General features: G+C 42.1%; 2 protein-coding genes across 2 annotated transcripts in view; one reads left to right on the top strand and one right to left on the bottom strand.

Moving 5' to 3' along the window:
* The window catches only part of SRPK2 (SRSF protein kinase 2), a 118513-nt gene extending 105470 nt beyond the window's left edge, over positions 1-13043 (bottom strand). Inside the window, 1 exon segment of the mRNA XM_042467084.1 lies at positions 12902-13043. Coding sequence (XP_042323018.1) covers positions 12902-13028 — 127 coding nt within the window. The 5' untranslated portion in view covers positions 13029-13043.
* Positions 13044-15974: 2931 nt separating this feature from the next.
* Positions 15975-17783, top strand: LOC121930570 (protein monoglycylase TTLL8-like). Its single transcript, XM_042467081.1, has 3 exons — positions 15975-16237; positions 16670-16916; positions 17287-17783. Exons 1-3 carry the CDS (start codon positions 16225-16227, stop codon positions 17606-17608), a joined length of 582 nt encoding a protein of 193 aa, XP_042323015.1. The 5' UTR covers positions 15975-16224; the 3' UTR covers positions 17609-17783.
* The last annotated feature ends 6722 nt before the right edge of the window (positions 17784-24505 follow it).

Genomic DNA, 24505 nt, shown 5'->3' with positions numbered 1-24505 from the left:
AAAAATGAATTTAAGAAATTAAGAAGTGGAAGGCAAAGAGCAACTATGAACAAAACTCTGTTGGTACTGTGCTGTTAGCACAGAGATGGTAGCAAGAGCAACTGGACATGGAAGCTTTTTTTAGACCCTATGGCCTGTTACAGATTGCCAAAATAAAGCTGCTTCGGGTCTCTTTGGAGGTATGCTGTTTAAATGATGCATGCATCCTAAGAATCCGGAAGCTGCACCAAAGCTGCCCTCCAGTGCTTAGGAATGGAGTGTGGCTTTGGCGTGACCTCCAGACTCTTAGGACCCAAGCATCATTTAAACAGCATACCTCCAAAGACACTCGAAGCAGCTTGATTTTGGCAGTCTGTAACAGGCCTATATTGTGCTGGACAGAAATCTATGCTATGGTTTACCCAGCAAAAGCAGGAAGATGACACAGAGATGAGATGAAAACTTCAAAACCAAAGGGTTTTTTCACATCTTTCTTGTCTTGTTGGGACAGAGTTGTTCCACTTCAGCCAGCACTGACTGGCAAGAGGAGGAACCGTGCAAATGAAATGGTTCCTGACACATGTGACTGTTTATCCACATTATGCTTTGCAAGAATAATCCACTGCAAAAATCTGTCAGTGTGTTTGGGTTGGGAGAGGAAAGAACCAAGAAGTTTTTTAACATTTGCAGTATGCCTCTTATGTTAATGTCCTCCTTGTATCTGTTGGCTCTTGCACAGAACAAAAATGATTGACAGAACAATCCTACATGTGTCTATTCAGTACAGCTTATTCCCAGGTCGGTTTCCCCACCCTCAGACACATTGTTCTTTGATTACTGTTTTATGCTTGTGGTTCTAGAAAGGTGTGTATAGGATTTCTGTCTAAACCTGGCATGTAGCTGTAAGATCTTTTTCACATGTAGCTCAATTATGTAACTGTTTACACCAGCGATACACAATTTTCAGTCTTTAGGCCAAATGAGTCTTCAGTCATTCAATGTACAGCTCCAGAAGCTGGTAGAATCCCACCCACTTTCCAAGACTAACCCTCTGGGTTACTAGGAAAATGCTCTTTTCTAGTTTCTAAAATGACCAGGTGATGAGAAAGCTGAAAGCCTGAACCAACCTTTAACACTTCCTAGTAACATGTGTGAGTGCACATGAGCATGCATTGATGTGCAGCATGCAGCCCCAAACATCAGCAGAAAGGCTCTTCAGGATAAAAAAGAATGTGTAACTCAGTCTACTCAGAAGTCCAGAGTGTTTGATGGAAGCTACTTCACAGGCAGATATGCAGAGTTGGCAACTTAAATATTCTTTAAAAAGTAACACTTAGCAAAGAAAAGCAGGCTTGCACATAGAAGGAGGAGTGAAAATAGGAGGAAGAAAAATCAACAATCTTAAGATATGCAGATGACACCATAATACTAGCAAAAAACCTCACAGACCTGGAACACCTACTAAGGAAGATCAAAGAAGAAAGTACAAAGGCAGGCTTAACGTTGAACATAAAGAAAATAAAAGTAATGACCACCGAAGACCATCACAAGTTCAGCCTAGACAATGAAGAAATAGAAATAGTAAAAGAATTTCCATACTTGGGATCAAACATTGATAGAAATGGGGACTGCAGTCAGGAAATCAGAAAAAGATTAAGAGTGGGGAGGGTGGCTATTAAAGAACCATGACACGGGCGCACTGTACCATGTATGGATGTGAGAGCTGGACAGTTAAGAAAGAAAATAGGAAGAAAATCAATTCATCTGAGAAGTGGTGCTGGAGAAGAGCGCTGAAGATCCCATGGACAGCCGAAAGGACAAACAAATGGGTCCTAGAGCAGATCAAGCCAGAAATATCCCTAGAAGCCAAGATGACAAGGCTTAGACTGTCATACTTCAGACACATAATGAGAAGACATGAATTGTTGGAAAAAACAATAATGTTAGGAAAGGTTGAGGGAAGTAGGAAGAGAGGAAGGCCACATACTAGATGGATGGACTTTATTAAGGAGGTCACAGGTATGGGGTCACCATGAGTCAAGATTGACTCAAGGATAGTTAACAACAAAACAGCAACAGTAGCTGGTTTCCAAGATATCTGCAACTGGGCAACTTTACATATAGGATTTATTATACAGAGTGCTGGAACACTAGCAAGTTCTCTTTATGAGGATCTTACACATATTATGGAGGTAGTTTGAATCCCCACTCAGCCATGGAAACCAACTGGGTGACCTTGGGCAAGTCACACACTCTCAGCCCGCAATAAGCCCAGTGATAAGGTCGCCTCAGACTCACCAGAAGTTGTAAATAACTTGAGGCACACAACAACATATTTTTATCCTTTTGAATAATGTTTTAAACAATTTTAACTTTGTGTTTTCTATAGATTTGTTGTTTTTTTTTAAACTTTTGCTCAGATGGGTTGGGTTTTGTTGTTGTTGTTTTGTTTTGTTTTGTTTTTTAGCTGTACCTTGTTTTAATTGGATGTAAGCCACTTTGGGTCCTGTGCAAAGAGAAAGGTAGGATACAAATTAAATTAAATTAACCAGTGTCCCAGGAGACCAGTTTCAGCTCTGACACAGACTTGGAGACTAAGAAGCCTGTGGTGCACACATAAGAACTGAGTTCCATTCATGACCTGGCCAGACCTGACACTCAAAGGCCTCCATCTCCAAGATAACCTTCGAACTTCCTAAACCTGCCCCAAGCATAGGACAGGATGACCAGCTCCAAGACTGCTATGATCCACAGCACCAACTTGCAGCACCAGCAGCTTGCACGACAGGCGTTCTTTGAAAGATAATGAAGTGTTAAGCTGTATGTAAGGCTTCATCTTTGGTGGGAAAGATGAAGCATGGGGGAAGCAGTTTCAGGCCAGTGAGTCCAAAGTCTCAGTTCAATTATACCCACTGTCAAAGCAAGATGCATACTTAGAGCTGTCCTTCATGTTACATCTTGTTGTGCCTGGCCTGTAGGCTCTCACCATGCGTAATGCCAGAATGACATTATATCAAGTCAGAGCACTGGTCTTTAACCCAGTATCGCCTATTACTCCAACAGGCAGTGCATCTCAAATTCTTGACAAGAAGTCCTTTCTAGCTTCGCTACCTTAGAATGTTGGATTGGAAACACTTGGGTTGAATGCAGGCTTTATGCTGACAGAATCATATTTAATGACTAGAGATACAATTTTGTGTAAGTTACAATAGTCCTCAGATTGACTCTTTGAACCCATCAAGTAGTCACTCACTAGTTATAGTTAAGCACTATACCTCCTGCTCAAGTGAAACCATGGATAATGGGACTCAAAGGTGTGTCTGCTGTCCTAATACACCCCTAAAACCTACTACATGGTGGATCTGACCATTCCATGCCTACAGTAAGGTGAGTGTTTTAGTTCTATGACTGTATATCAGACTGTGAACCGGAACAGAGCTGTGGTTGAGTGTTGGATTATCACTCTGGAGACCAGGGTTCAAATCTCTGCTTGGCCACAAAAACGTTGGACAATTCTATCAGCCTCCAAAGAAGGTAAAGGCAAACCAACTCTGAACAAATCTTGCCAAATCTTGTCAGGGTCACCTTAGGGTCACCATAATATAGAAACGACTTGAAGCCACAACAACAACAACAACAAAATCAGATTATTTCCGCTTGGCTTCAAATTGTACTGATTGCAAAGATATGTGCTAACTGGGGTAATCTATTACCTAGGCTCAAAATAGATAAGCAGGAAAGTGCGGCTTCTGGCCACTCTGGGGGCATGGCACTTAGATGACGCATGTCTCAGAGTGGCCAGAAGCTACACGGAGAGCATGCCCAGCCGGGAAAAGCCAGCGGGAAAAGAAGAGGAGAAACTCTGTTCTTCACTGGTGTCCTATTCAGGACTGTGGTGGCAGCCTGGTTTGGGACTGAGATCATGTGGTCATTATGGTCCCCCACGGATCGGGGTGAGAGCAGCCTCTGGTTGTTCCTTTTGCCCCATCTGTATGACCCCCTAGTGACTTAAAATGGCACTACAGGTTTCAAGCACATTTAAGTTAATGTGTTTTTAAAATCAAATATCCCCTGGAATCTAGATGCACACCCCCAGGCACCCTCAGTATAGGTTTTGGACCTTTGATTCTAGTAGATACATTCCTTTTTTATTATTACCAACATTTTAATGTACTGAGGGTTTTTTAAATTCTAGATTGTTATCTTATTATAAAACAATACAATATATACAGTACGTCCAAACCAGTGTTCACCACCTTGAATGGATGACCTCTAGAAAGGCAACTTATAAAGGCAGAAAATATAAATAAAACAAGGTCACTTCCTGGCCTCTTTTCACAGTACATATAAAAAACCCAAACGACATACAAAACATGCATTTTCTGGCATAACAATTTAGAAAGTGAAGAAGCTATTGATATTGCCATACTTGTCAACATAAGATCAGACAGTCTAGTCTAGCCACTTTTACCCTTACAGGTAATACTTATTATTATTATTATTAACCTTTATTTATGAAGTGCTGTAAATTTACACAGCGCTGTACATACAATCTTTTAGTCAGATGGTTCCCTGCCCTCAGGCTTACAATCTAAAAGACACGAAACAAAAGGAGAAGGGAGTGGTGGTGGGGAATAGGATCAGGTCCAACAGATCTTCTCCACCTCCGAGGCCTGGACCAAGGCAGATGGACTGGAGGAAGGGAATGGCTTCTTAATGGAATACTTGGTGATAGAATTCAACTTTACAGCTCTCTAGGAAAAATCAATGGCTTACAATAAGAACGGAGAACTTTTTTCAGACTTAATATCAACTTAAATTTAAAAAATATGTTCTTGGGGCCATCTTCCAGTGCAGGACAGGACCAAAAGCAAAAAGATGAGATCAAGAATACCAACACATTTTAGTGTACATCTTTCACTACCAGCAACTAAACCTGTATGCCCCCCCCCCAATAAGACTAGAAACCATCAAATGATGGTTTAGTAAGGAATGGAACATGATGCTCTGGAAAATTATGGAGGACTTGCTGTGACCCCAGCCCAGAAAAATCCAGCCACATAAACTGACATTTCCTATCCCTTTTCTATAACCATGCCAAACCAAGATGTGTGAACATACATTCATATCCAACTAAGATTATAAACCATAAATTAAGCCAGATTTTCTTATCAGAATTACTGAGTGCTTGATAGATATTGCTAAGATTTAACAAGTTGGAATTATGTGACCATTTACAGTGGGCTCTTGGTATCCACTGGTTTGGTTCCAGGACACACACACACACACACACACACACACACACATGGATGCCAAAATTCATGGATGCTCTTGTCCCATTATATAAAATGGTATAGTAAAATGGTGTCCCTTATATATAATGGCGAAATCAAAGTTTGCTTTCTGAATTTTTTTTTTCCTAAATGTTTTCTAGCTGTGGGTGGTTGAATCTGTGGATGCAGAAATGGTGGATACGGAAGGCCAATTGTATTTATTTATTTAGACAGAATATTTGTACCCCCACCCTTCAGCCTAAAAGGCTCCCTGAGACTTACCAATTGTTAATTTGACAGTTCCATGCCCTCAGGCTTACAATCTAAATAAAACACGATACACAAGGAAAAGGGAGATACTGCCTTCTCTTCTCTCCCTCAGAGGCCACAGTAGTGGCAGCTGAAATGGAGGCAGGGCCTTTCATCAGCTGCTGGCACCAAGGCACAGTGAAGCATTGCCTAACTGCCCTTCTCTCCATGCCAGTGTCTTTCTAGTAAACAGATGCCTTTTGGGGCCTCAAAGTTGCCTCTTGTAAAACTGTTTTTAATTTGAAACAACTAGATAGGAACAGCATTGTATGAAAAGCGGCTATGCATCTGAAAAGTCTGAAATCTTTTTCTATACTGAAAAACCCATTTATCCTTCCCCTTCCAGAAGTGTTTGATTGTAGCATGCTTCTCTTTTCTGTTTTATTTTTTATACTAAGCAAATCCAAAACTATAACAAGAGCAAAACTGTATAATTAGTCAAATCCTCATTATTAATCTCATGAGAACCAAATAGCATTTCTTACAGTTTAAATTTTGTTTTCAAGATTCTAAAAATCCTTAGCTGGCTTCTTTTTATTACTGGCTTTTTCTTTTAAGGAAATACCAGAGAAAAACAATTATACGTAAATAGATAGCTGGTGTGTTAAATTTTATTTATTTATCATAATTTTAGTCCACAAAAATATCCTCTCGCATCAGAATTAAATAACAAAAGAAGAAAAGGCTATACACAATAAACAGAAAATATTATCAAACTGATGAAGTAAATTAAGCCCATTCTATGCTTCTGTGCCTGTCACCGCTATTAACTGCTATGAACCCACCTACAATTGGGTTCTGAAACACAACACAATCACTACCAATAAAATACACTAGCTTCAGGAGAAAGATATAGATTAGCTGCTGCCTCCCACACACCACTAACATAGATTTTGAGAGGAACCAGTTTGCTCTGCTGCCTTTACGTGAAGTTTGCATGACTCAAAATTTCAGAACGCTCAAAAAAGCACACAAGTACATTAAAAACATACAACAAAAGCACTGAGTAAGTCATGATTGACCATAAAAAATATTTTATGGTCAGCAAGCAAGGAGATACCATAGTATGGTCATATGAATTTTGGATTCAAGATTCTAACAATTCTCAGCTGGCTTCTTATTATTACTGCCTTTTTAAAAGGAACTGTTAGAACAGGGGTAGGCAACCTGCGGCCCGGCGAGGCCTTGGGACTGGCCCCAGCCCGGTCCTGCTGCCGATGGCCGCCAGGACCTTTGGCCTCTCGCGTGCAGGGGCAAGGGGGGAAATTGTCTGAAACATGCATTTATATTAACATTTTTTTAAAAATCAGCAAATTTTTTTGCGTGTCCTCCACTTCTTTAAAAAAAGTGTCCACCATTGGAAAATGTTGTCCTACATTTGTCCCGGTTTATTTATTTATTTAAATTTTTAAAATTATTTATTTTTTGGCTTCGGCCCCCCAGTTGTCTGAGGAACAGCAACCCGGCCCCTGGCTCAAAAGGGTTGCCTACCCCTATGTTAGAATCTCGAACACAGCCGTTCTGCGTCCCAGTTAGACACTCTAGTTCCAGTTCTGAAAAAAGAGCAGGATACAAATAAATAGTCGTAGTAGTAGTAGAAGAAGAAGACGAAGAACTCAACTGAGAAACAAACAAGCAAGCAGAGACTGCAAAGACCACCATATTAAAACCAAGAAGGTCAGAATCAGAGGTAAAAATATTCCACTAGAAAGAAAAGGATGATGAAACATCTACAAAACATATTGAACTTTATTTCAAAAAAAGAGGGATCAATTAGTACTGTAGTCCTTTTATGCAAAGGTAGTTAGGAGTCAGAGGTCATTTGTTAGATCCCATGTAAAGTCTTATTAATGTCAATTAAAGATCAGTAAGCACCAGTGAAGACAGTGGGACTATAATCATTTTCAATCAAAAATAAGCACTATTAATTTAAAATAATATATTACTGTGAATACACTTACAAGACTGCTGCTTCCAAAAGGAACACAGTTCTGGAAAATAATCAAGCTGATTATTTGTGATGAAAGGTGGTAACTTTAAAATAAGGTGGATGATTGCACTACAAGATGCTTAAGTTATATGACTACTGTATAATATTCAAATGGAAGTAAATAGTTAGGAGCCTTTTTAAAGCATGAGAAAAAGTGATAACTCATTTTTTGTAAGGTACCCTTTATGACAGATTCCAACATTAGAACAGTTCCAAAAGAACTGTACAGTCATGTTTAAGGTCAATACAAAATAAGATAAAGAAAAATCAGGTATTGTAAAATAGATTTTTCAACTTCAAGAAATAATATTTTGCACAGCATAGAATGGAAGACATTCTTGATAAGGAATGATAGAAAACCCCAAACTCTGCTAAGTATATTACCATGAGTGAGATTCACAGTCTTTATAACTGACAAGCTGAGTGAAAAATTCAAACAGCAGGACCACTGAGCATGATACAAAACTCATTCTCTCCCTGAAGAAGCTTAAAAGACTGATAAGACAAAAATGTTAGGTGTGAACCTTAGAAAAGAAGCTCAGATTTACTTACAAATCATGTACTTGGACACACTAAACCACTTAACTAAAACTTGTAGGAACAAGACTAAATGTGTAATACAGAGGTCCTTCCAGATTCACGGGGGATATGTTCCAGGCTCCCCTGTGAATCTGAAATTTTGCAAATATTCAAGTCCCATTGTCCCCAAGAGCGTAATTGGGGACAATAGGATATGACTATTTGTGAAATTCCCTCCCTCCCTCCCTCCCATCTTCCTCCCAGTGCTGGGGACATTGATTGGGGCCCGGGTCATCAGAGCTTGTAATCAGCCCCAGCAGCCATCAGGACTCTCCTTCCCACCAGCATTTGGGACCCAGCGTGCGCACACCCCACCCCCTCCACCTCAGCCTCAGCCAATGGGTGCACAAAATATCAATAGACTGCAGTGGAGGGGCAGGGCATGCACACACTGGGCCACAAGCACTGCTGTGAAAAATAGTCCTGATGGCTTCTGGGGCCAATTACAAGCCCCGGCCACCTAGTCTCCAATTAAACTCCCTAGCGCTGGAGGGAGGGAGACACAGCCTTGGCCTCATGAATGACCGAAACCACAAGTGCCAAGGCCACAAATCCGGAGGGACCACTGTATTAGTAAAATTTAAAATGAAAAAAGCTATCTACATAAAAAGGGAAGGAAACTGTAGACAAAAAAAAAAAAAAACAGACACAATGTCATTTGGACAAGGCTTTTCATGAAGAAGTATTGTTGCTTCCTTCAAAGGAAAAATACAGATGATCCATGCAAAACTGGAAGAATAGAAGGTAGGCATCAAGACCAGAGCGATGAGAGAAAACATATTCCTGTTATAAAAGTTGGATTTCCCAGCACCTATGTGTTTTCAGTTCCTCCCATGATAGGTCCAAAAGAAACAATTGTTGATTTCCAAAACTATGGATCCAATCCTAAACATATGTACCAGGGAGAAAGCCCCACTGAATAATGCAGGCCCTTCCTATGAGTAACTATGTTTGGAGTTGCACTGTAAAAAAATAATAATTATGTAGATTCACCTGAGAATTTTTTCCACTAAATTAAGTGGCAATTAATTTGAGAATGTATGCCACTGAAACAGGTAGGCATCTCCATGTGAACTCCCCCAACAAATCCAGGAACAATATTCTCTGCACTGAGAATGTACCTCAGAAGCGAAGAAGTCCAGTACCAGTGCAGTTTCAGTACTTTGGGATGGAGCCTTCATGCATGCAACAAGATCAATGTCCTACAGAACACATCCAACAGTATACTGTCTTCCCCGGAAAAGTGAACAGCTATGACTGATGCCTATTTTGATGCACCCAGATCAGAACAGAAGAACAGTACAGTGTACCTGCGTCATACACAGGCGCGATATATGCTGATTTCAGCATACGCTGAAAGCCATGCCGGAAAAAGTGGCGCTGCACACCGGAAAGAGTAATGGTGCGTGCGCCCATGCACACACATCTTGCACTGCCGTGCGCAGCCATGGGCATGAGCCTCATTGTCTTTAATGGGGCTTGAGATATGCGGAATTTCACTTACGTGGGAGGGGGGGATCCAGAACAGATCCCCTGCGTAAGGGAAGGGACCACTGTATTTGTGGATTAGAAAAAGAAGTGACGTTGGGATAGAAGGAAAAAGAAGAGGGGTTAAAAGAAACAAAGCAAATCTTAGAATTGAACAGGGAGGCTATTTGTCTGCTTAGCAGGAGACCATGACCTTCAAATAGCCAATCCCCTTTCAGAACATCAGATCATTTGGGCCTAAAAGCAGGTGCATCCTCCCATGTATCTTTATGAAAGGAAGCTGTTTGAAATCCTTCTGGCAGGTGGGAATGCACTCTGCCTCTCTTCAGTAATTTCTCCTCCTTGACTGATCATATTCTGGACCAATTTCTATTGTATATTATGGTTATTATTATTATTATTTACTTATATAGCACCATCCATGTACATGATATTTATAAACAGTTACAGAATAAAACATATATAACTATTTAATATAAAATAGTAAAATAGAATAGAATAGAAAAACTCACATGCATACATAATGCAAAATAAAACAAAATAGGAAGTACAGATAATCAAATATACTAAAGATACAAAATATGGTATAATGCACAATCCTGTACAGGATTATATGAAGTGAGCTGTAATAAACACCTCTGCCATTCTGTAATGTATTATTCACACCATGATAAAATGTTAGATAATTAAGTGAAAAGTTTTCCTGTAAACTTATTCCCCATTTTTTTTCTGTTTTAGCTTCTCACTCTGTTTCCTCATCTTCCGATTTTACTTTTTAGCATCCTCCTCCACCTTCCTCCTCCACTTCAATTACACAATTAAGTATGAGAGGTGCAGAGAATAATGAACTTGTTAGGTACTTGATCATTAAAAATGCAAATGTCACACATTAAATTTGGGATCCCTGGCTGCTACATGCAAAATATGCACCTCCGCCACTGATATCTGAAGAACACATTTCTTTCTTGGGTGTGAAGAGGCGGAAAAGATGCAATGATTCAGCTGGGCAAAAGAAATAAATGAAGGTTTTGAATGTACTTAGAAATTCTCAAAACACTCCTGATTAGGAATTCAGCCCTCATTATGCACTTGTTGTGGTGGTGGATCAGTGCCCTCTAACTGAAATAAATCACTCCTTATTAATCTTCAATGAAAAAGACATTTAATGTGTTGGTGGGAGTGAAAAGAAATGAGAGGTTTGGGTGTGTGACACACTCAGCTGAAGTTGTAAAATGAAGTCCCATGTTTTGGGACAGTCTTTTCAAACCTAAAGATATATCAGACTGACAACATTCCCAGGCAACAACCATACCACCTGGCCTCTGAAGTCCCTGTGGGCAAAAATTCTAGGTCAGAGGAAAGCAACTTTACGAGGACAAAAATAGCTCTTTTGAAGGAGTCAGTAACAAAATATGCTCACCTAAGGACAACAGCGACAACCTGCCCGCCACTCTATAAATTTTCCAGTCCGGCCCAGTACCAACATTCTAAATTAGGATTCAATTAAGAATAACTCAACCAACTGAACAATTTTAATTACAGTTGGCCATCCGCATTTGTGGCTTTGAATTCTGCACATCTGCTTATTTGCGGTTTTGATTAGTATGTTCTCTATGAATCTCTAGGTCCTCCAGAACAATTCTGCCAGAAGTTGACCATAGAGTTCTGTTGGAGAACCTAGAAATTCCTAGAGAAAGCACTTCTCTAGGCATTTGTAGGTCCTCCAGCATGAACTCCATGATCAACTTCTGGCAGATGCTGACCACAAAGTTGCACTAGATTCCTAGACAGGTGTTTTCTGAGGTAAAAAGAATAGTGTTTTTTAATTTGCATTTTCCCCCACATTCACAGGGGTCCTTCAAACCTATCTCCAGGAAATGTAGAGGGATCACTTTATAAGCATTTGTACTAGTGAATAAATTTCCTAATTTCTAATATTCAACACTATCAAATTAATTTTTCAACTTAACATTCCACACTCTGGGGCAAGATCAGGAGAAAGTTACAGAGACAGCAGCATTCATGTCCCCACAGCAACAATATGGATGCTCAACTCAGAATGAAGGACCTGTAACTACAGGGATGTGTGTCTAGAGGAAAAGAGAGTGGTTAAAGCCTGCCAAGCATTTGATTTTAAAGTAACCACACTACGCTTGAAGTTAACTCATATATGATATTTTTATTTGTATATGTTTCTCAGTAAAAGTTACTTATTGATTATATAGTGGATGACTCGACTGAATTGATTGTTATCAACGGTAGAGAAATGTTATCAATTGGAAAGAAGGAAGAACACATTCCTTAAAATACTGAAGCTGTTTTATGGGGACACTTGGGACCCTAGCCCTTAGACACTTAAGAGTAGTGTTAAAAGGGTGACAGGAGGGCAAGTGTTAGTGACAGGGTACTTTCTGAAGTTGGGAGGTGGAATCAACCTAAGTCTTAAAGGAGGTACTGATTTTTTTTGGAAACAGACACCATCTTGGCAGATAAGCCCTTTAACTTTATTTTTATTGCAGGAGTACCTAAAGGATATGACCAAAATTAATGCCTCTTTGTAACAAGTGACATATATTCATATTCATCTGACAAAAGAAATAGAGCAAAATAGAGAGGACCAAAGAAAAGACAAAGCAATGATCTCAAAGACAATGCAAAATGCAAAGAGCCAGCAGCAAATCCAAGAACTAACAATAGTTATCAGCTTCTTCAAACTGTCTGAATGGTACTATCCTATTTCATAATTGGAAGGGACCAACGGTAAAGCAACTGTCAGCTTTACAACAGTCTCATCATAACCATCAAACCATAGTGATTAGCATGGAAAATTGTTTTATGAGCCACAAAGAAGATTAAAGGCTGGCTCACAAGTGGCTGTACATCACTTCTGTTCTTATAGCAGAACATATAATAATATGATCTCTTTGTGTTCATCTAGTTGTCTAACCAATTAAATGAAGCCCTGACCTAGCCAGTCATTATATGGGTTTTTTACAAACAATGTGACAGAGGGAATAAAGATGTATGCATGCATAAGCTACTCTGTAAACAGCAAGCATTCAAATATCTGTTAACATTGTTCTTTCTCTCCTTTTGAAGAACTAGTATGCATTTAAATGAAAAATAATTTATTTGAGATATTTTTTCCAAATACATAACATGTAAGATATATACAAAAGCATAATAAGGCTTCAAAAGAAGTTGGAACTGTTTAATTCTTATTTTCTGAGATAAGGTACTTCTATGAATCAAGTAAAACATAAATAAATGGGATTTTGTTCACCTAAGACCATATTGAGGAATACAGAGCTACTTTGCGGATTTCCCATGATGCCTGGACTCCGAGAAGTAAGTGCACGTCCATATTCTCCCCATCCATTTCTTCCTTCTGTCTTCCTCCCCCTTTCCATGTTTCTTCCTTCTTACTTCTCTGAAACCATGTGAATTCTTCCATATGAATCTTTCACATCTTGTCTGGCAGTTTAAATCACTTCTTTGTTCACTGAAGGTATTATGACATCAGAAAGTGTCAAAGTGTTAAAGATGTAGGGCCCCCACAAGTGGATTTTTTTGCCTAGGCACTGGAGTGCCCTATAATTCTTAACCCTTTGCATGAAATGCAGAATCATATTAATGTTACTTTATCTAGCTCTAAATCTTTCTTAAATCATGCTCTTATAATCTTTCCTTACAGAAAGAAGCTCTCTTAAAAGGCTATTAAGCTCCAAAGGCTTCATCAGTGTGAAAAGTGTCTCATATTTTTAACAGTGGAAAGTTTCTCTTGTTATTAACTTACGCTTCCTTCACCATCCACTTCTTATTAGCTTTTGAAGAAAGGTTGTACTGGCTTGAGGTCACATGTTTTATTGCTGTGTTTGTTTTAGGTACATTGGTAATAAAAACTCACAAATAAGAAAAGGGTGTGGTGTTTTCTCCCAGCTTGTAAGCGCAGGAACAAAAATGACCAGCAACAAAGACCTGTAGAAAATCCTCCCTCTAAAAGGAGGTCTTCTGTTCAGGACTCTAGCCAGCTGTTCCTTACAAATAAGACTTTTAGAGTCCCAAAGAGCCCACATCTGACACACATGGTAGAAAAATGTCTGTCTCTGTTCCCCATTCTCCAAGAGAAGCTCTGCTTCATTATTTATCCAAACAAAAATTGTGAACACATGGAGCAGATTTCCATAGTTTATAACACCATTTACAAAGCACTGGAATCCTAATTAAAGGGCTATCCACATGATTGGAAAAAGGCAGAACAAGCAGGAAACCTACCTGTTTAAATGAAGGACATGGCCAAAACGGGGACAAACAGGAACAAAGCTGTACTCCAGGGCTAAAAGCCAAAGCACAATAACCCCCCACATGTTTACTCCAAATCAAGCTGGACAGGGCAAACTATCACACCAGTATGTGGATTATGTGCTGGTACAAAGACAGGGGAAGTGACCAACAAGCCGCTGGCATCATTGATGCCCATAGTTCTTTTTGTTGCTCACCCACAAACTGATCAAGTATGCATGCTTAGTCAGTTGTACCATCAACCCATCACACACCTCATGATGTAAAATGGCAACAAACATGGCAGGTCATCAACAAAACAACGGATTTCATGCGAACATTAATGAACTGGTCCAACGGGGGGCAATGGGAGAAAGGAGGAAAGAGGGAATATACAGGGGGCCTCCATTATTGTGGTCTACCAATGTGTCACTGGGCACACCAATGCACCGTATGGGTGGTAGAGTGCTTATGCAATTGAGTGGCTGGTCACAAGGATAGTTCGACAGGACAGTGAAGGGACTGATAGCTAGGCAGGGCAAGGAAGGCAACTGTTTGCTTCTGGTGGCACATCCATGCATCTGTACCCATGTGTCTGGGGCAGAAGAGAAAAAATAATGGTGCAGTTCAGCTTGTACCTGCAAATGGCCCCTTTTCGCCAGTCCATGCTTGCAGAAAATGGGGTGTGTGGACTGCCGACGGGTGTCCAACCCATTGTGGGAGCCAGCAGTGTGGTCAGCAAGTTCTCCCACCAATCAGGAAACCACAGGGGTAAATCCAGGTCTTTCCCTCTCCATCTGCTCAGCACCTAGGACTGTAATCTTATATAGATTACCTTAGAGGAGCCCCAGTGAACTCAAAAAGTAGAGAGGTTTTAGATTTTGCTGAGAAAAACTAGATATGGAGGAAGTTTCTATATCCTATGCAGTTTATGATCTGAATTAGACATGCTAGCCCAGGTTTATACTGTATCATAGGTGAACCATGATTGGCTACTTTGAAGTTGGAATGTAATGCATCCTCTTGTTCCTGTGAACAGGGCAAGAACGGGCCATGTATTTTGGCTCTCAGCTAAATTTTTGGGAGTGTTTTGACTCATACAATGGGCCCTTGGTATCTGCTGGGGTTTGGTTTTAAAATCTCCTGTGAATACCAAAATCTGGTGATGCTCAAGTTCCATTAAATACCATAGCATAGTAAAATGGTGTCGTTTAAAAAACGGCAAAATCAGCATTTTTCCCCCATTTATTTATTTATTTATTTATTTATTTGACATTTTCAATCCATGGATGGTTGAATATGCGGATCATTTCTTTCTTAATCTGGTTTTGGTGAAGCCAGTGAGCCAGATTAAACATTTTGTTGAGTTCAACACTTATTCTGAATCACTAATCTGTCTGCTTTCTTTCCAGTTCACCTTCAAAAGAAAACTTCATATAATAATTCAGATTTTATTCTGATTCTAGGGGGGGGGGGGAATAAACTCTGTTTTGGTTTTAGGGCTTGGTTAAATTGGACACAGTGGAAAGAAATCTTTAGCAACCACAGATGGAGTAGCCATAAGTCTGATCGGTTGTCTCCTGTTCTTGTGGTGTCTGGAGGTACAACTGATGTGCTTGTTTGTCTCAATGTGTATGTGTATATGTGCCTTCATGTTGCCCCTTGATTGACTGTGACTGTTGATTTCATATTGGTTTCTTAGGAAGGAATACTCAGAGGTGGTATTGCCAGTTCCTTCCTCTGAAATATAGCCTCAGTAGAATGGCATTCTTTACCTTCATCTCTAGGGTTCTAGTAGTGACTTCAAGCATAACATGTTTTTATTTATATACTAAGGGGGGGATCTTAACAATTTACCTGGAGTTTTTGTTTGTTGCTGTGTGCTTTCAAGGCACTTCTGACTCTCTGATTGGTAAGTTAGACCTTACATCAGCTATCATGTCACAGCTCATTAGCATGTGATGTCATCTCCTTCCAGATTAGCCCCTGTAGTTCAGGACCAACCATCACAATGTCTCAGTCATAGAGTTGCTATGCAACTCATCCTAAGACATAAACAGATGGTGACCATTTCAGTTCAGTCAGTAGCCACATGATGGGAGAAACATGGGTTTAATAAGATCTCTTGTGTTCCTGACTGAGCTATCCTGTACATTTGCATTCTGTTGGAGATATAACAGATCTGAGTTTTCAGAAGTCCAGGAATTGAGCATTTCAAACCAAGACTACCTCACATTTTTTGTGTGTGCAGCACTTTGCATTGCCATTCTGTTTAGAGGGCGGAGAATTGTAGGCTAACTATAGAATCTACGATTGAACAGTACTATGCTCTCATTCAGTAAGTACTTATAACTCTGTTGACTGAAGATTGTAACTAAGCATAATTCATTAGTTACTGAAGATTGTACCTAAGCAATATATTGCCATTGTTGTATACCTTCAAATATGCAAATGCTATTTCACACATGTAAATAATCTAAGAGGCTGGACTGTCACATATAATGTGTTATCAAATCTGGAGGCTTGGGCATGGTGCTATCAATATGCTGATAACACCTAAATATATTTCTCCATGCCTTCAAAAACCTCATTACTTGCCAGTTAGTTTAACTACTGCTGTTGGTGCAAAATTTCAAGCATGGACAACTGGATAGTATAGACAAACACACTATTCCTAAATGGCAAGCTAGACTTTGCAGTAATACTAGTTTAATGTTATGTCCAAATGCAGCTGATGACATTGTTATTCCTATATCTTTCTCTTTTTCAGAAATAGTATGCAAGAACAGACTGGAAGAAATATTAAAACTAGTTGAACCAACAGATCAATTTCCAGTGAAAGATCACAAGTGGATTGTCCAAAAGTACATTGAGGCACCATTACTGATTTATGATACAAAGTTTGATATTAGGCAATGGTTTCTTGTGACAGACTGGAACCCCTTGGCATTATGGTTCTACAAAGAAAGCTATCTGAGATTTTCCACTCAACGTTTCTCCTTAGATAATCTGCACAGGTAACAAATATTATAGTGTTTGTAAGGCCAAGATGTTTTGACACATGAAATAGAAAAATCTGCAAGCAGAAAATAACGAACTAAATAACTAAGAATTTGCTGTCCTTTCCTGAAATTCCAAATCAGATGTTTGTGGTAGCCATTTCATTCTATCTAATAGTAGGTATTGTCTTGCTGATAGGCACCCATCCTCATTGAGTCATGGCAGCTAAAGTGGTGCCAACCAGGATTATTTCTGCAGTACGGATGCAGCTGTACAAGGCATAATTCATGCAGCTTTTACCTGTATTTTTTTCTATAAAAATTGATTAGCATTGTACATTTCAGTGCCACTGTTTTCTAGTAGTAATCTTATGTTTCATGTTCACAGTTCCATTCATCTTTGCAATAATGCCATCCAGAAAAATTATAAGAATCCTACTGACTGCAGTTCACATTTGCCTTATCACAATATGTGGACAAGCAGCAAATTCCAAGACTACCTGCAAAAGAGAGGCCATGGCCACATCTGCCGAAATGTGATCTACCCATCCATGAAAAGAATTTTAATCTATACCATGAAGATGGCTCAGAACCAGGTTGAATCACGGAAGAGCAGTTTTGAACTCTATGGAGCGGATTTCATTCTTGGAAATTCCACCCCCAGGCTGCCCTTAATGGCCGGTCTAAACAGGGCGATAGTTTCATCTTAAGGCCAGCTAAATCCTCTCTGCTATTAATTTCTATCCTCCTTTACTGGCTGAGTATACCAGCCTGTCTCTAGTGATATACTAGCAAGGACTCTATTCAGTCATATCATCAAGATCCACCCATGCATGAAGCTCCTCAGCTGATACCGTTGGAGCAGAATGGTAGTATGGTAGTAAAGTATACAATTAAAAAATGCAACTTTTTTGCTCTCAGACCAAAATCTTTTTTAAAAGAATGTGAAATGTGTATAAAGCTTTCTAGAGTTCTCCTTTCTCTACAGAGGACAGAAATTCACTTAATATGCCTTTAGAAAATGTTTCAAATATGCAGTTTTGTAAGACAGAAATCAGATGTGTACATGAAACCACTTATTGATGTTGGTTGTACTTTTTTCAATTTTTACCTATTTTAAAGTTAACAACCTTTCAATTAATCTCATATCTGAGTCATTAAACCAGTCCTTCAGCTTAATAACACTGGTAATACACAACCTCCTTTGTAGTTCAAAGAAGAGCAAAAAGAAAAAGAAAAATCACTGGAAAATGTCTGGCAAAAATATATATACTAAGTTTCTACTGTACATGAGGTTGACATAGTCGAATATAGACAATTTTTCCTCCTTTACTGTGAAGTCAAGAAATTAAGAACAAAGCAGATGATTTTCAGAGGAAAAAAAATAACATTTTCTTTTCAGTAACAAGTGAATAGGTGGCATTTTGTCGTACAATATAACAGCAAATTACTGTGGATTGCGATTAGAGAACATCAGGTTTTCTAAATAAGTTATTACATCCATTACTTACCATAATTCTTGTTTGTGTAGAAAGCCTGATATGACTTGTGTGTATGTGGTTTCCAGATGTTTTGGACGTCAACCCCCAGAATCCCTGAATAGCAGCCAAGCTCACTGTGATTTCTGGGAGCTGAAATCTGAAACATCTGGAGGATCAATGTTTGGGAACCATTGCTTTAGCGTATTTAGGCCACATTATGACTACGAGCTATCCTAAAAGTCCAAGGAGAATAGAAATATTTCATCTCTGTGCAGGACCACAGAGAGGTTATTTCATATTCTGAGGGCCACAGATACTCTCCCCCCAACACATATTATCTTCAAGATACTTGGCAAGGAAAGACCCTAAAGGCACCAAATCCCATCTGATATTAGAAGATAAGCAGAGTCAAGCCTGATTAGTACTTGGACAGGAGGCCACCAATGAATACCAGCTGCTGTAAGTTATACTTCAGAGGAAGGAACTAGTAAACCACCTCTGAGTATTCCTTGCCTAAGAAAACCCTATGAAATTCATGGGGTTGCCAAATGTCAACAGGTGATTTGAAGGCGCATGTGCACATACACTCACACGCACACTTACATCACAGGCAGGATGAGGAGGAAGATAATCCCACTAATATTTGGATCCCTAGCTGTTAGGACATTAAATGAAACCACCAGCAGCTTGGATTGGGCTGAAAGCAAACAGGAAGCACCAAATATATTGCAGTATAAAACAGGTGAGCAAACTTCTGGCTATGAGCTACAGCACCCCAAAACTGCTTTTTCATTGGTCAATAAGCTGGCCAGGAAAAAATAAACTTAAAACCCTACTACCAAAAATCAGTGGTGCAGTTTTGTGATAGTCAACCAGTAACACAGTGATTCCCAAAATGGGCAGTATACCCCACCTGATCATTTCATGTGGTGGTGTCTCCCGCTCTGCACTTGCCTGCACTAGCTCACTCCCTTAGTCGCGTCTGTCACTAGTAGTTGGAAAATTCTCATTAGGCTTTGGCACAGGGCATTGCTTCTGTGGCTTGGAGCAGCACCATTCAGGGCAGACTAGAGTGAGGCGTTAGAGTATGTTGCAGTGGGAGAGAAGTGGTGGCAAAAAGGAGCTTTCAAATTTGGGATCCTGCTTAAGCTTTGCTGAGACTTGGCTGGCAAATTCAAGTTGCACTGCTGCTATTGCTTCCTTTTGTTGGACAGGATGAGAAAAGAGGTAGCAGAAGAAACAATGTTTGTGGGACACTTGAAGCTGTGTGGGGAGGAGTATATGAGAAAGATTATTGGAAAAAGTCCTTCACCTTGGAGCAGCTCTGTAGTTAAAATATCTCCCTTTCCCCATCCACAGTAGTCTTCAATCCAGAACAGTAGCCTCTATAAACCCAATACACACATACTGGCTGGACCCCTCTCTGCCCTGACAAAAAAGGATTGAGAGTCCTTCCTCACTGGGGAGTTTCTTCCTTTGCACCTGGTCACTTTGGGAGCAGCAACTGAGCAGCCGCTTGGGCAGCCAGCAAGAAGCCTCTTGTCCAGGCTAGTCTTTGCTGCAAGACTGGCACAAGTCAGAGACTTCTCAGTTGCTGCTTAGCCACTAGGGAGCCCTGATGGTGCAGTAGTTAAATGCTTGTACTGCAGGCAGTCACAGCCATAAGGTTGTGAGTTCGATCCCAGCCAGGGACTCCAAGGTCCACTCAGCATTGCATCCTTCCATAGGTTGCTAAAATGAGTACCCAGCTTGTTGGGGGCAATTAGGTTACACATTGTAAATTGCTTAGGGAATGTTTACGTTTCTATACTGATAAGCGGTATAGAAATGTACTTACTATTGCTATTGCTTAACCAGCTGTTTAGTTGCTGCTCCCAGAATGACTGGGTACAAAGGGAGCAGTGACCAAGAAGCCTTTCGCTTGTGTCTTGTTGCCACAAGCCTGGAATAGGTGAGAGAATTCTTGGTCACTGTTCAGACAGCTGCTCTGTTGCTGCTTCCAAGATGACTGGGTGCAAAGGGAGCAGCAAATGAGATTGGTTGTTTTGAATTTGCAGTAACAGTAGAGCCATTATCAAGAAACATGCTTGGGGAGGCACTAGGATTGATGCCCAAGAAGAAATGAGGTGGTAGCCCAAAAATATTTGGGGACCACTGAATTAATATGATGCAGTTGACTAGCTGAGTCAATACCTTTTAAATTACCCATCAAGCAGAAACCTTTTCAAAGACTGTCCTCAGTCTACTGGTACTTGCAAGATCTACTATCACTGCTACTCTACAATAGTTAAGTTAATCTAAAGTTCTTGGTTTCCCACATTGATTTAAAATTAAAATTAAGATTACTCCATAATGAATTAAAAACACTCTATAATGAATTTAATGTATTTCATAATGAATTAATTTAAATACTAAATCAACTGTAATGAATACAGTAATATTTAATGCATTAAAATGATTAATCTTTTCAAATAAGAATTCATTTTAGCAGCTTTGGGACCATATTATTTCTTAATACTATTTTTATTACAAAATCATCAATATATTTATAGGCTTAAACTAAAAAAACACATTTACATTTTTACTTGATTTGTATCGGAGCGTTGGACTTACCTGAGAGACGTTCCTTTCCAGCAGAGAAGGTCCGAGCATCCTGACTTCAGGTGGCTCCGTCCATGAGGCTCCTGATAGGCAGGTAGAAAACAAAAGAGACAATTGGGGCCCAGCCCCGCCCCCATGGGCGGGGCCACCCCAGAGAGCTCCAGTCGGTTACCAGCTGAGGAAAAACTGGTCAAACTGTAAGGAGAGAAGAAAGGAGTCGCCCACCCACGCCAGTAGGCAAGTTAAGGTGGGGAGGATGCTCGGACTTTCTCTGCTGGAAAGGAACGTCTCTCAGGTAAGTCCAACGCTCCGTTTCCCAGCAGAGAAGGGGCGAGCATCCTGACTTCGGGATGTACACAAGCAGGCCCAAGGATTAGGGCGGGCCGACTGGCGCGGAAGGCGACTCAGCGACCACTTGTTGTAACACCCTGCGGCCGAAGGCCGCCTCGGCTGACTGGAACAGGTCCAGCTTGTAGTGCCTGACGAAGGTGGAAGGGGACTTCCAGGTGGCTGCCCTGCAAATCTTGGCCAATGGGGCATTGGTGGCCAGCGCCGCCGAAGTAGCCGCACTCCTGGTTGAGTGCGCTGTGATACCCCCTGGTGGTTGAAGGTTTAATGATTTGTAGCAGAGGACGATGCACTCTCTAATCCACCTGGCCAAGGTTGAGACTGACACCTTTTTACCTTTGGAATTAGGCCTGAAGGATACAAACAGGGCCTCAGATTTCCTGAAGGCTGTCGTCCTCTTGAGATAGATCTTTATGGCCCTGCGAACGTCGAGAGTATGCCAGGCCCTCTCCAAGTCTCCGGACGGTCGAGGGCAGAAGGAAGGGAGCACAATGTCCTGGGACGTGTGGAAGACAGAGTTGACTTTAGGGACGAAGGTCGGGTCGGGTCTCAGGAGGACTGAGTCTGGCCTGATGATGCACAACTCTTTGCGGACTGAAAGAGCACCTATCTCGGAGACTCGCCTTGCCGAGGTGAGCGCCGTCAGCATTAATGTCTTGAGGGTGAGGAACTTGGGGGCACTTCCCTCAAAGGCTCAAAGGGGTGAACAGTCAAAGCCTTAAGGATCTTGTGGAGCTGCCAGGACGGGAACCGATGTCTGGTTGGGGGTGCCCTATTGGCGACCCCTTTGAGCAACCTGCGGATATGGGGATGCAGGGCTATCCTTGTCGCGTCCTCATGGGGAAGGATGGAGGTGATGGCTGCCACCTGTCTTCTTATGGTATTAGGTCGAAGCCCCTGGAGAAATCCGTCCTGGAGGAACTGAAGGACCGTAGGGACTGAGACGTTGATGAAATCTTTGTTCTTGCGCTTACACCATCTCCTAAATGCTCTGAAGGTGTATTCGTAAATCTTGAGAGTGGACTGACGCCTAGATGCCAGGATGGAATCTATCACCTCTGGAGAGTAGCCGTAGCCGCTCAGCATGCGGCGTTCAATTTCCAGGCGTGAAGCCGTAGCCAGGTTGGGTCTGGGTGGTGGACCTGTCCCTGGGCTAAGAGGTCTGACCTGGCTGGTAGAGGGAGACTCTGAGTTGCCATGCTGAGGATTTAGGAGAACCAGGGTCGCCGGGGCCAGGCTGGGGCCACTAGTAGGACTTGAGCTCGGGTCCTGCGAATTCTGGCCAGTAGTTTGGCGAGTAGAGGAGTAGGTGGGAACGCGTACAGCAGACCCTCCGGCCATGGACAGTTGAGAGCATCTACGTCTTCGGCCCCCTCTGTTTGGAACCTGGAGAAGAACCTGGGTGTCTTGGCGTTGACTGGGGAGGCGAAGAGGTCCAGAACTGGCTTGCCGAACCTGTGTGAAATGGTCTGAAAAACCTCTGGATGTAGGCTCCACTCTCCCTGGTCTATGTCCGTCCGGCTTAGCCAGTCGGCTTTGGAGTTTAGGGATCCTTGAAGGTGTTCGGCCTCCAGGGCCGTGAGGTTGGCCTCGGCCCAGCTCAGCAGGGACTGAGCTTCGAGCATCAGGGACCGGGACCTGGTTCCTCCCTGACGATTGACGTGAGCCTTCGCAGTGATGTTGTCCGTTCTTATGAGGACAGGTCTGTGATGAACCCTCTGGTGGAAGGTGCGGAGGGCTAGGCGAATCGCTCATAGTTCCAGCCAGTTGATGCTGTGGGACTGTTCCGATGGGCTCCAGCGGCCCTGGGCTAGCAACGTCCCGCAGACAGCCCCCCATCCGCAGAGACTGGCGTCTGTAGTTATCTGGACCCTGGAGGGTTTCCAGATCGGGAGACTGTTTTGGATTGCTTTGGATGTCCACCAACTAAGGGACTGGCGCACTTCGCTGGACAGGCGAATCGTCTTGTGCCTCTTGAGAGCGATGGCTCGCTGGTGGGGTAGGAGAAGCCACTGCAATGGCCTGGCGTGGAATCTCGCCCACGGCAGGCACGGGATGGCCGCAATCATGAGACCCTGGAGGTGAGCCAAGAGCTGGAGACTGGCTCGCGGGGCTGAGAGGACCTCTGATATGGCCTCTTGAATGGAACGGATCCGGTCTGGAGGTAGTCGTACCGTGCCTGACTGAGTGTCTATGAGGGCTCCCAGGTGATGGATGTGTTGGTCTGGAACAAGGGTGCTCTTTTCCAGATTTATGAGAAACCCGTGCTCCTGCAGAGATGTGAGAATGTGGTTGGTGTCGAGAAGTCCCTGATCTTTGGAGGATGATCGAATCAGCAGATCGTCGAGGTAAGGGTAGACGTGGAGACGGAGTCTCCTCCAATGGGCGACCAATGCCACCATGACCTTGGTGAAGACCCTGGGAGCAGAGGCCTGTCCAAAGGGGAGTGCACGGTATTGGAAATGCCGGTTGCCATATCTGAAGCGGAGGAAACGACGTGAAGAGGGGTGAATCAGAATGTGTAGGTAAGCATCCTGTAAGTCTAGTGAAGAAAGAAAGTCTCCAGGCTGGAGGCTGTCCAGGATGGTCCTTAGAGTCTCCATCCTGAACTTCTTCTTGAGGATAAACCGGTTGACACTCCTGAGGTTCAGGATGGCCCTCCATGAACCGTTTTTCTTTGGCACAAGGAAGATAGTTGAGTAGCACCCCTGGCCTCTCTCTTGTGTGGGCACCGGCTCGATGGCGTGGACGGCCAGAAGGCGGTCGATGGCTTCCAGTAGGAGGCGATGCTTGAGGGGGTCGGCCGATCTGGGAGAAGGCAAGAATCTGTCACCGGGCTTGTGATGAAACTGTATCCTGTAGCCGTGACGGATAGTGTCGATGACCCACCTGTCTGAAGTGGAAGTCTCCCAGATGTGGCCGAACTCCCGAAGTCTGCCCCCTACCGGGGGGACCCCGTCATTGCGGGGCGTTTTTGCGGGGCTGTTTGGGACCTCCACCATCCTTGGCTGGAAAGGAGGATTTGCCCTGCTTGGAGAACTTGGAGTCTCCCCATCTGGCCTTGCCGGGCCGGGACTCCCTGGCTCGAAAGGATTGAGGGTTGGAGGGGTAGAAGGACTGAGAAGAACGAAAGGAAGAGCGGTATCTATACTGTTTCTTGTCATCCTTTCTTTTGAC

Source organism: Sceloporus undulatus, chromosome 5 (genome assembly GCF_019175285.1).
Source record: "Sceloporus undulatus isolate JIND9_A2432 ecotype Alabama chromosome 5, SceUnd_v1.1, whole genome shotgun sequence".
In the NCBI taxonomy this organism is placed as follows: Eukaryota; Metazoa; Chordata; class Lepidosauria; order Squamata; family Phrynosomatidae; genus Sceloporus; species Sceloporus undulatus.
This window is presented reverse-complemented; position numbering and strand designations above follow the sequence as displayed.